Source organism: Lagopus muta, chromosome 32 (assembly GCF_023343835.1).
Source record: "Lagopus muta isolate bLagMut1 chromosome 32, bLagMut1 primary, whole genome shotgun sequence".
Taxonomy (NCBI): domain Eukaryota; kingdom Metazoa; phylum Chordata; class Aves; order Galliformes; family Phasianidae; genus Lagopus; species Lagopus muta.
The window spans coordinates 652,767-664,022 of NC_064464.1; the positions used below are offsets into that span (position 1 = coordinate 652,767).

At 54.9% G+C, this 11,256-nt stretch overlaps 2 protein-coding genes and 1 long non-coding RNA gene across 3 annotated transcripts in view; all 3 read left to right on the forward strand.

The window, feature by feature from the left end:
• LOC125686144 (uncharacterized) overlaps nt 1-9,428 on the forward strand; it is a 118,873-nt gene extending 109,445 nt beyond the window's left edge. The window contains exons 6-7 of the mRNA XM_048929840.1: nt 8,255-8,449; nt 8,936-9,428. Coding sequence (XP_048785797.1) covers nt 8,255-8,449; nt 8,936-9,043 — 303 coding nt within the window. The 3' untranslated portion in view covers nt 9,044-9,428. The remainder of the gene's footprint in view (nt 1-8,254; nt 8,450-8,935) is intronic.
• LOC125686140 (uncharacterized) overlaps nt 4,595-11,256 on the forward strand; it is a 58,152-nt gene continuing 51,490 nt past the window's right edge. The window contains exon 1 of the mRNA XM_048929826.1: nt 4,595-4,622. The gene's annotated coding sequence lies outside the window, so the exon portion shown is untranslated. The remainder of the gene's footprint in view (nt 4,623-11,256) is intronic.
• Nucleotides 4,805-8,241, forward strand: LOC125686171 (uncharacterized). The gene is made up of 3 exons (XR_007373688.1): nt 4,805-5,093; nt 5,217-5,328; nt 7,728-8,241. It is a non-coding gene; the product is annotated as an uncharacterized LOC125686171 (long non-coding RNA).

Sequence of the window (11,256 nt, forward strand, 5' to 3'; positions counted from 1 at the left end):
ACACCTTAGATATTTATAGACCTGGATCAGGTCCCCTCTCAGTCTCCTTTTCTCAAGGCTGAACAGACCCATTTCACTCAGCCTTTCCTCATAGCAGAGATGCTCCAGGCCCCTCACCATCTTCGTGGCCCTCCGCTGGACTCTTTCCAAGAGATCCCTGTCTGTTTTGTACTGGGGAGCCCAGAACTGCACGCAGTGCTCCAGATGAGGCCTTACCAGGGCAGAGTAGAGGGGGAGGATCACCTCCCTCGACCTGCTGGCCACGCTCTGTGCAATGCACCCCAGTAAGCCATTGGCCCTCTTGGCCACAAGGGCACACTGCTGGCTCATGGCCGACCTGTCATCCACCAGGACACCCAGGTCCCTTTCCGCAGAGCTCCCCTCCAGCAGCTCATCCCCCAACCTGTACCGCTGCATGGAATTATTCCTCCCCAGATGCAAGACTCTACACTTGCTTTTGTTAAACCTCATCCGGTTTTTTTCTGCCCAGCTCTCAGCCTGACCAGGTCTTGCTGAATGGCAGCACAGCCTTCAGGCTGTCAGCCAATCCTCCCAACTTCGTATCATCAGCAAACCTGCTGAGGGTGGCCATTATCCCCTCATCAAGGTCATTGATGAAGATGTTGAACAAGACCGGACCCAGCACAGACCCCTGAGGAACACCGCTGGTTACAGGCCTCCAACTGGACTCTGCACCACCAACAACGACCCTCTGTGCTCTGCCAGTCAGCCAGTTCTCAACCCACCTCACTGTCCACTCATCTATCCCACACTTCCTCAGCTTTGTTATAAGGATGTCATGGGGGACAGTATCAAATGCCTTGCTGAAATCAAGGTAGACTACATCCACTGCTCTCCCACTATCCACCCAGCCAGAGACAACATCATAGAAGGCTACCAGGTTGGTCAAGCACGACCTCCCCCTTGTGAACCCGTGCTGACTACTCCTGATAACCTCCTCTTCTTCCAGTTGTCTGGAGATGACATCCAGTACAAGCTGTTCCATCACCTTTCCAGGGACAGAGGTGAGGCTGACTGGCCTATAATTGCCTGGGTCTTCCTTCTTGCCTTTTTTGAAGACCGGGGTGACGTTGGCTATCTTCCAGTCTTCAGGCACCTTCCCCGTCTTCCAAGACTTCTCAAAGATGACCGAAAGCGGTTCAGCAATCACCTCTGCCAGCCCCTTCAGCACCTGTGGATGAATCCCATCGGGTCCCATGGATTTCTGAACATTGATGTTGCCTAGGCGCTCCCGGACCACCTCTTCCCTGACAGAAGGGGGGTCTTCCATTCCCCAGATCCTCTCACTGATCTCCAGGGTCTCAGATTCCCGAGGGGGAGCTTTTTCACTGAAGACAGAAGCAAAGAAGGCATTCAGTATCTCCGCCTTCTCAGCATCCCCCGTTACCAGAACACCCCCGTCACTTAGCAGGGGAGCCACATTCTCCCTAGTCTTCCTTTTACTGTTAATGTACTTGAAAAAACCTTTTTTATTATCCTTTATCCCCTTTGCCAGATTTAATTCCAGGCGGGCTTTAGCCTTCCTTGTCGCATCCCTGCAGACCCTGACGACATTCCTGTATTCTTCCCAAGTAGTCAGACCCTTTTTCCACATTTCGTGGGCCTTCTTCTTTCCTTTGAGTTTGTGCACGAGCTCCTTGCTCATCCACACAGGTCTCCTGCCACCCTTTCCCGATTTCTTCCTTACAGGGACGCACCGATCCTGAGCTTGGAAGAAGAGCTGCTTAAATGCTGACCAGCTCTCACAGGCCCCCTTGCCTTCCAACACCCTAGCCCATGAGACAGCTCCAAGTAGGCCCCGAAAGAGATCGAAGTTGGCTCTCCTAAAGTCCAGGATAGCAATCCTACTTTTTGCTTTACTTCTTCCACTCAGGATCTTGAACTCCACCATCTCGTGGTCACTACAACCCAAGCTGCCCCCGACCTTTACTTCCCTGACAAGCCCTTCTCTATTAGTGAGACTAAGGTCCAGCAGTACCCCTCTCCTCGTCGATTCCTCAACCACCTGCATCAGGAAGTTGTCTTCAACACATTGCAGGAACCGTCTGGACCGTGCATGCCTGGCCACATTGCTTTTCCAGCAAATATCTGGATGATTGAAGTCCCCCGTAAGCACCAGCGCCTGGGATCGTGACGCTGCTTCCAGCTGTTTGTGGAAGGCCTCATCAACCTCCTCCTCCTGATCAGGAAGATCAAAAGAATCAGGAAGAGCAAAAATCCAGATTGTAGGAAAAAACACGCATTTGTAGCAGAAAAACCCGTGATTTAAGGGAAAAACAGGGATTTCTGGCAGAAAAAGCCATATTTCATGGAAAAACCCCAGTTTTAATGGAAAAGCAGGGATTTCTGGCAGAAAAAGCCATATTTAAGGGGAAAAACAGGGATTTCTAAGAGAAAAAGGCGTATTTCAGAGGAAAAACCCAGATGTAACAGACAAAACAGATTTCTAGGAGGAAAAGACGTATTTAATGAGAAATAGCCCAGATTTAATGGAAAAACAGGGATTGATGGTAGAAAACCCCAGATTGAAGGGCAAAACAGGGATTTCTTCCAGGAAAAGCCATATTCAATGGGAAAAGCAGGGATTTCTCAGAGAAAAAGCCATATTTCAAAGGAATAACCCCAGATTTAAGGGGAAAAAACAGGCATCTCTAGGAGAAAACCCCAGATTTAAGGGGAGAAACAGGGATTTCCGGGAGAAAAAGCCATATTTAATGGGAAAAGACCCCAGATTTAAGGGGAAAAACAGGGATTTATGGTAGAAAACCCCAGATTTAATGGGAAAAACCCAGATTTAAGGAGAAAAGCAGGGTTTTATGGTAGAAAATTGCAGTTTTGAGGGGAAAAACGGATTTCTAGAAGAAAAAGCCATATTTAAGGGGAAAAACCCCAGATTTAAGGGACAAGCAGGGATTTCCAGCAGAAAAAAACCCCATATTTAAGGTAAAAAACCCCAGATTAAATGGAAAACCAGGGATTCTGGGGGAGAAAACCCCAGATTTCAGGGGAAAAGCAGGGATTTCGAGCAAAAAAGACCATATTTAAAAAGAAAAAACCCAGATTTAATGGAAAAACAGGGATATTTAGGAGAAAACCCCAGATTTAAGGGGAAAAAACAGGGATTTATAGGAGAAAAAGCCATATTTAAGAGCAAAAACCCAGATTGTAGGGAAAAAACATGCATTTGTAGCAAAAAAATCTGTATTTAAGGTGCACAGCAGGGATTTCTAGCAGAAAAAGCCATATTTAATGGGAGAAACCCCAGATTTGAGGGGCACAACAGGGATTTCTGGCAGAAAAATCCATATTTAAGGGGAAAAACCCGAGATTTAGGGGGAAAAGCAGGGATTTCTGGCAGAAAAATCCATATTTAAGGGGAAAAACAGGGATTTCTAGAAGAAAAAGCCAGATTGAAGGGGAAAAATAGGGATTTCTGGCAGGAAAAGCCATATTTAAGTGGAAAAAGCCTAGATTTAATGGGAAAAACAGGGATTTCTGGGGGAAAAAAAAAACCAAGACCTAATTGAAAAACAGGAATTTCTCTCAGGAAAAGCCATAGTTAAGGGGGAAGAACCTGAGATTTAAGGGGACAAACGGGGATTTATGGTAGAAAACCCGAGATTTAAGGGGAAAAACAGGGATTTCTTGCAGAAATGTTTTGTTTGTATATATTAAGCATGATGTAGTGATGTAGAATAACGGGGGGAATGTCATGGTTTTGTGCTTTGGGTTCTCAGCATTGCACACCATCTCATCATGTCATGCACTGGGGGTTTGGCTGCTGATGCTCAAGTTGCGGGTGCCTGTCTGGAGGAGAAGAACCACGTTTCCCCAGGGGGCTTTGCGGTCAGCAAGGACACACAGCTCCTGGCCAAGTCCCCTGATGTTCTCGTCTTCGCCTGCGCTTCTGCGCCTGCTTTTCTTCCTGGGCTCAACTGGACTGCAGTTCTCAGCTCAGCGCTGTGGTGAGGCCTATCCACCTTTCAGACACACTCTCTCTCTCTCTCGCTCTCATTCTATTTTGCTGATACCATATTTAGTAAATTAGTTTGTTGCACCTCAGATCGTTGCCACTGTTTTTAATCATTTTGGGTTCCCGTTTCCCTTTTCCGCACCCGCGGATCCCTCCGCCCCGCTGGTCATGGAACTGGGCCGAAGCAGCCCATCAAGCACTGACATTGAGGCATCTCCACTTGAGAGCTGGATAGAGAGTGGGGAGAGAAAGAAAGGGGAAGGGAGGGGAGAGGAGGAGAGGGGAACAGAGGGGAAGGAAGGAAGAAAGGGAAGGAAAAGGGCACTGTGAAGGGGAAGAGAAGGAAGAGAAAAGGAAAGGAAAAGCCAAGAGAAGAAAGGAAGAGAAAGGAAAAGGAAAGGGAAGAGAAAGAAGGGAAAGGAAAAGGGGGAGGAAGGAGAAGGAGAGAAGGAGAAAAGTCGCGCGGCTCCGGCGCCATCCGAGAGGAATCCGGTCCCACTCCACCCCCAGGCCCCGGCCGCCCGCAGGCCGCCCATAGCAACGTGACGCCGCAGGCGGTTGCTAGGGCCCGGGCCGGAAGTGCTTCGTGCTGGCGGAGAGCACTTCCGGGGCGGCGCGGCTCGGAGCGGTGAGCGGGGCCGGGAGGAGCGGGCTCCGTGCCGGGAACCGGGTCGGGCCTCGGCGCGGGGGCATGGAGGGGCTGTCGGGGGAGGAGCTGGCGGCGCCGCCGGCAGCCAGAGGCGGGTCCCGGCTGGCGGCTTAGCGGGCCGCGCGGCCTCGCGAGGGCTGCGGGTGCCGGGGCGCAGCCCGAGGCGAACGGGGCGGCTCCCGGGCGGCGGCAGCGCCGCGCTCCGTCGCGCGGTGGGAGCCGTCGCGCTGCGATCCGGTGCCGTCGCTCTTCGTTTGGACGTGGCGGGGAAGCCGGCGTCTCGCTCGCTCTCGCTGAGCGTCGTTTTCATGGCGGTGGTCCTTGGAGATGGCGGCGGGGAAGCGCGGGGCTCCGTCCGGATGGCGAGTTTGGCTTTTGGCCTCGCTCGGTGGAGTTTTGCTTTCGGCCCGGAGTGCGCCGGCAGGAGGCTGCGGATGGCGGGGCCTGATGGTGCGGCAAGGATGGCGATGGGCTCCTGTGGCTGCGGCGTCGGCCGGCCGGAAAAGCGTGGCTGGAGTCTGATTCCTTTTCTGATTGCCTTTTCTGATGCACTGTTGTGCGTTGGTGTTTCAGGTGTGTGAATGAGGGCTCCCCGCTGGAATTTGTGCCGAGCAAAGCTGGACGAGGAGTGGATCCACGCGCCTGGTGCTCTGTTTGAGTGGGGGAGGAGGAGGCACGGCTGAAGGTTTGTCCCTGGCTCTGGATGTCAGTGAGCGGGACGAGTGTGGGCTGAAGTTCTGTGTGATTCTGTTTGTTGCTTGGGAAGGGCTGCCCTGATGGATTGGTGGGAGGGAGGGCGGGTGAGAGAGATGTGAAAGCGGCAAGCAGTGAGGAGCGCGCGTGGCGTCTCTGCCCGCTTTGGTAGCACTGTTCTTAGTCTTTGGGCGCACAGTGAGGCTGTGTCCAGCGTCCCAATTCAAAGGCAGGATTCGATCCAGTCTCAGCCCATCCGTCCCAGGCAAACGCTTCTCTGAGCTGGTCCTCTGAGCCAGCGGCGTCAGGGATTTCAGTGTGTGTGTGTGTGTGTGTGTGTGTGTGAGTAGCTGGCAGCACTTGAAGTTGGGAAGGCCTTGGTGTGTTTTTATGTTGCCAATAGGATGCCACCCTTGAGCTGCATTAGAAGCAAGCGTTCGTGTGTGGGGCTGGTCACAGTTGGACTCGGTGGCCTTTGTGGGTGCTGTCCAGCCTTGGCTGCTCTCTGGTTGTATGAGCAGAGGCTGGGGCTGATTTGGCGCAAGCTCCCGTTCTGCGTTCGGCATCAGAGGTGCTGTCAGGAGCCGAGCTGGGTGCCGTGGGGGGCAGCTCCCAGTGAACGTGTTGGCCCACGCAGCCGCTGCAGGCTGTGCTCTTGCTGGTTTGGCACAAAGCCCCGCTCGGTCCGTATGGACGCAGCCACGGTGGCAAGAAGAGCGAGCAGGTGCTTTCCCAGCCGTGTCTCAGCACAGCAGCCAAGCTTCCTGCGCACGGCCGTAGCGCTCCCGCTGCTCTCGGCAGGCACGGCAGCCTGCGTCCCGCATCAGGTGTCTGCCTGTTAGCCTGGTTTTCCCTCGTCCCCTGCCAAGAGAAAGTGCAAAGCAGAGAAGCTGTGTGGGAGCTGGCAGAAGCTGCCCCCGCTGATGTAGGCTGCAGGGCTTTATAAGCGAGGCGAGTAACAAACAGCCTTGCTGAGGAAGCTTGTTCCCTATACCGTATTCCCTCAGAGACTCAGAAAGTTTTGTTGAGAACTCCCTTGGATGTATTTACGTAATATTACGTAAGTAATGTTTGAGTGCCCAGACGCTCACTGTTTGAGCCGCAGGAAGAGGCGCTGGGTGCTGAAATGGAAGCTGGGGCTTCTGTCTCCCCGCAGGCAGGCACTGTCAGGTCTGCTCTGGAGCGCGCTGTTGTTTGCGCTGACCTCAGGAGATCCCTGAGCGTGCCCTGAGTGTTGTGTGCTGTGTGGCCCAGCCCCAGAAGGGGATTCCCACGTGGCAGGAGAGAGAGGGCGAAGGAGGCCGAGGGCCCTTTTCTCGGGGCCGGCTCCTCTGTGGCCTCTTGCTTGCCGGAGAGAAGGGCTGCCCGCTGGGCACAGGGGGTGCTTTCTAGCTGCCGTCCCGTGCCCTGTCCTGCATCCCCCTCCTCATGCTATGTGGAACGCCATTGCCAGCAGTTCGGCTGCCATTTTAGAACCTTCGCCGCATCACAGCCGTCACCTTGGTCACCGCTGCCCCGGCCAACGCACTCGCCTCTGAGAGCTCTGGCAGCCATGTCAGGAGCAAAGAGAGCGAGGGGCAAAGCTTGCCCAATTTCCAATAGGAAGGGAGAGCTGGGGGCCCCAGAAGCGAAGAGGAGGAGGGGGGCCGCCTTTAAGATCAAGCGGAGGAGGAAGGAAAAGAGAGTGCGTTTCCATCGCGCCTGGACCAGCGCTGTGACCACCTCCGTGGAGCCCATGGAGGTGGATCCACCTCTGGATGAGCCCATGGAGGTGGATCCACCTCCGGATGAGCCCATGGAGGTGGATCCGCCTGCGGCACAGCTGGCCTGGCACCACACCACCGTGCCAGGCCCCGCATCGGCGCCGTCCCACCGCCGCTGGTCCAGGCGCTCAGCTCCCTACCCGCTGCGCGGCCCCCGCCCCCAGCATTAGCTGGGTGGCATTAGTTTCCATCAGCTCCTCCTCCATGCCTCCTGTGGAGCCAAGTTCTCCAATTCCCATTTAAATGCTGCAGGAGTTCTAGTTTAGTTGTTGTTTTTCTTGTTGGTTTTAGTGTTAAGTTTAGTGTTAGTGTTAGGAGTAGGTTATTGTTCATGTTTTAGAGTTAGGCATAGGTTAGTCGTAGTCTTTTAGTGTTAGGCATAGGTTCCTGTTCTTCTGTTCGAGTTAGGCATAGGTTAGTTGTAGTCTTTTAGTGTTAGGCATAGGTTCCTGTTCATACTTGACAGTTAGGGGTGGATTGCTGGTGTCAGGTGGAAGTGAGCAGCGCTCACTCGGTAAGCACACGGCTGATTGATCGTGCGAAGACATGAGTGCGAGTGCCGTGAGCACGGAGGCCCGATGGCATCTTGGATGGATTGAATTTGCAGCTTGTGACTTTTGTGTTGCAGACCGTTGAGGAGCAGAGTGTGAGTGGCTGCGACCTTGCGTTGGGCCTCAGGAGAACAGTGTGTGACTGTGTCTCGAGCATCGTGCGTGGCCGTTGCCAGGTAGGTGTGCCTTCCTTTGCAGTAAGCAGTGCTTAGGCGTGAGCCCAGCTCATCCCCCTGTCCTGAGCAGATGGGCTTTCTGCGTGCTTTATTGCTGTGCTTGGTGCCGTCCGGCACAGCAGCAGCAAGGCCGTGAACACGTACGTAGCCAGGTAGATGCAAATGTGCAAGTGATGGTATGAATACTCTTGTTGTTAGTGTTCATGAGACAGTGGTCATGCGTGTGTGATCAAGCTCAGGGAGAAGTTGATTCTTGCGTGTTCAGCTGTTGCTGAAATGCAAGTTTGGCGTCCCTGCTTGTGGTTGGGTCGGAAGACCAAAGATATGTTCAGAGCACGTCTGTGAGTCAGGCTGGGAGGTTTTGCTAGCAGGAAGTCACAGCGTCGGAGCGCAGGAATGGAATGATGGCTCTCATTTCCCCCTTGTAGAAAGCAGCCTCCTGGAGAGCAGCAGAGCAGCAGGCTGTCTGCGCTATGGCCGCTGAACTGCATTTCTCGCCCCGTGAGATCCCTGAGCCCACGCTGATGGAGAACGTGCTGCGCTCCGGCCTCTTCTTTGGAGCCGTTTTGCAGCTTGTGTGCGTGCTGGCCATAACCCTGCCAGTTCCCAAGTGCCCAGAGACAGTAAGTAGCGCTCTGTTTGATAGAGGTTGATAGAAATGCTGAGGAAATGGGCTGGGAGGGAAGCAGCTGGAGCCGTGGCCTACGGTAGCGCGCCGCGGCATTGCTGAGAGTGCGGCAGTTTGTTCTGTCCTTCCTTGGGCGTGCGTGCTGTTCCTGGTGGCACGCAAGGAGCCTGGAGGTGCAAGCTCATCTTATGGTGGTGCTGCTGCTGGTGCTGCTGGTGCTGCTGCTTGTGTGGGCTGTGAGTGGCAGGCAGGGCGTCCCCCTGTGCAGGGACTGCCTTGCAGGCAAGGCCTGTAGACTGTAGCTTCCGTGGGATTTTGGGGAACAAGAGAGAGGTGGAGTTTCTGTTGTGCCCTGATGTCAGGAAGGCAGTGTGCAGCAGTGGCACCCAAAGCTGCCCAGTCAGGAGTCTTGAGCTCCCAAAGCGAGCTGTCAGGCAATTGTCAGAAAGTTCCCTGACTGTTTGTGAATTGATTCCTGTAGGACTGGGACGGCTTGGAGTCTAAGAGTTGGGAGACGGTGAAGAAACCAAAGGCAAGTGCTGCACAGCTAAGCAAGAAAGCCAAGAAGGAAAGCAAAAAGCAACGGTGAGGGCTTGAGCGCTAAGCCTCAAAGGCCAAAGGAAGCAGCGGGAATGCTTGCTGAGAGGTGCTCCAAAGGCAGCGCACTGTACGTCTGGTTTTGTGACGTGGCCGTGCTTTCCCTTGCCCGGACATTGGAGAGGAACTGAGGAAGCTGGAAGGGGTTCTGATGCGTGACAAACAAATCGGACTTTGCCTGTGCGGGATTTCATGTGTGGCAAGAGCTGGGGACGCCGCATTCCTTCAGGGTCCTTCAGCTCGATAGCTGTTTCAGAATGTTGATGATGAGGTGAACTTACCGCATGTGGTTGGTCATGAGCGGTATCCAGGCTATTTTATTTTCTGTTGACATATCTACAAAAGGCAACCCAAATCCCTTTGTTTAAAATAAAAGGGAAAGCAACCTTTTACACCTGGTGCTGCCTCTTTCAGTAGCTGGTCCAAACATGCCTGGCTTGGGCTGGCAGTGGCAGGGCAATGAACCGGCCGGCTTCACGTCCCTCCGTGGAGATGGAGCTGCTTTTCCCGCGTTTCCATGTTGGTCTTGCCAAGTGGTGGCCTTTCAGCCAAAGCGTAAGTGCTAGCGAAGCGTGTGAGCATCAGCTTGCTCTGTGAGGCCTGAGAGCAAGAAAAGGAGAGGAAGCAGCGCGCGAGGAAGCAAGGTGTCCCTGCACTCAGCCCCTTGAGCTTGTCTCTCCAGCTTGCCTGGTGGCTTTTTCAGCCTTGTGTAGCACTGACTGTTCCTGCTTGCCCTGGGAAGGCCAGCTGCAGCTGCGGGCAGCCGTGGCCTGCACGTCAGGCTCCCGTTGAGCCGCGAGGAGTTCAAGTGCGGGTGGGCTGGTGTGAAGAGCAGCGCTGGGAGTGGGGCAGGAGGAGAGGGCAGCGGGAGGGCTGCAGGTGAGCGCGCCTCGGGCCCAGAGCTCAGGCGTGAGCCGGGAGGGCAGCGAGCCGTGCTGCGCTGCTTCAGCTGCAATGGCTTTGAGCGCGTCATGGGCAGCGCCGCGTGTTGAGCGTCTGGGTGCTGCGAGGGCACCTTCCTGAGCCGGAGCCCGAGAGAGGAGAGGAGAGGAGAGGAGAGGAGAGGAGAGGAGAGGAGAGGAGAGGAGAGGAGAGGAGAGGAGAGGAGAGGAGAGGAGAGGAGAGGAGAGGAGAGGAGAGGAGAGGAGAGGAGAGGAGAGGAGAGGAGAGGAGAGGAGAGGAGAGGAGAGGCTGCACGTCAAGAGTGTCTGCCTGCCATTTTGGCTTGGCGCATCGGCGTCTTCCTCCTTCCACGAAGGAGCCTGCACGGTGCACTGGGTCCAGCGTGCTACACGGCACTGCCTTCTGCTGCCTGCCTGCCTGCCCGCCTGCCTGCCTACTGCCCTGCTGGAGGGGAAAGAGCGGATTGTCGGGCTGCGTGCAGCCAAGGAGCTGGCTGCCAAGGAGGGAAACGGAGTATTGAGGAGCGGTTAGTGCGTGTTAGGTTTGGGTGTGGATGCAGCGGGGGCTGAGTCACCTCCATCAGCTGCTGGGGGCTGGGGCCGAGCCCGGTGCGTGGGGCTGCGCTGTGGGCAGGAGGGCTGCGGGGCTGGGGCAGTGGTGTGGGTGCAGCACATGGGGTCGTGAGAGGGCGTGCAGCAGGGAGGGCGTTGGGCCCGAGCCGCGCTCGTGTTTGTGGCAGCACAGGGGCTGCAGGGGATGGCAGGAGCGCAGAGCAGAGCAGGGAGAGCCGGGCTGTATGAAGGCCAGGGCATGAAATCTTGCCTTGGCAGCTACGTAGCTGCTGAGCTTTTCCCCCAAGTCTTCAGACTGTGGGGTGATAAGGCTCCGCAGCAAAGGCAGCCGGGCCCTCCTGATACTTGGGGGTTAGGAAAGGGCAAAACAAATGAGTGTCTTTCAAGAGCACAAAGCAGTGAAGCAGAGCACAAGGCATTTATTGCCTGCGTAGGTGATCTTCTCCAGGCATGTCCATTGGAGATGTGCAGACTGAGTGTGGACAGAAAGCAAAGGGAAGGGAGGGGAGGGGAAGGGAAGGGAGAGGAGGGGAAGAAAGTAAGAAATGAAAGGAAAGAGAAAGGGAAATGTGAAGGGGAAGAGAGAAAGAGAAAAGGAAAGGAAGAGAAAAGAGAAGCAAGGAAAAGAAAAGAAAGGCAAAGGAAAGCAAAAGGGGGCAAAGGGAAAAGGCAGAGAAGGAGAAGAAGACAAGTTGCATGCCGCCGGCGCCAGCCGAGGGGAATCCGGCAG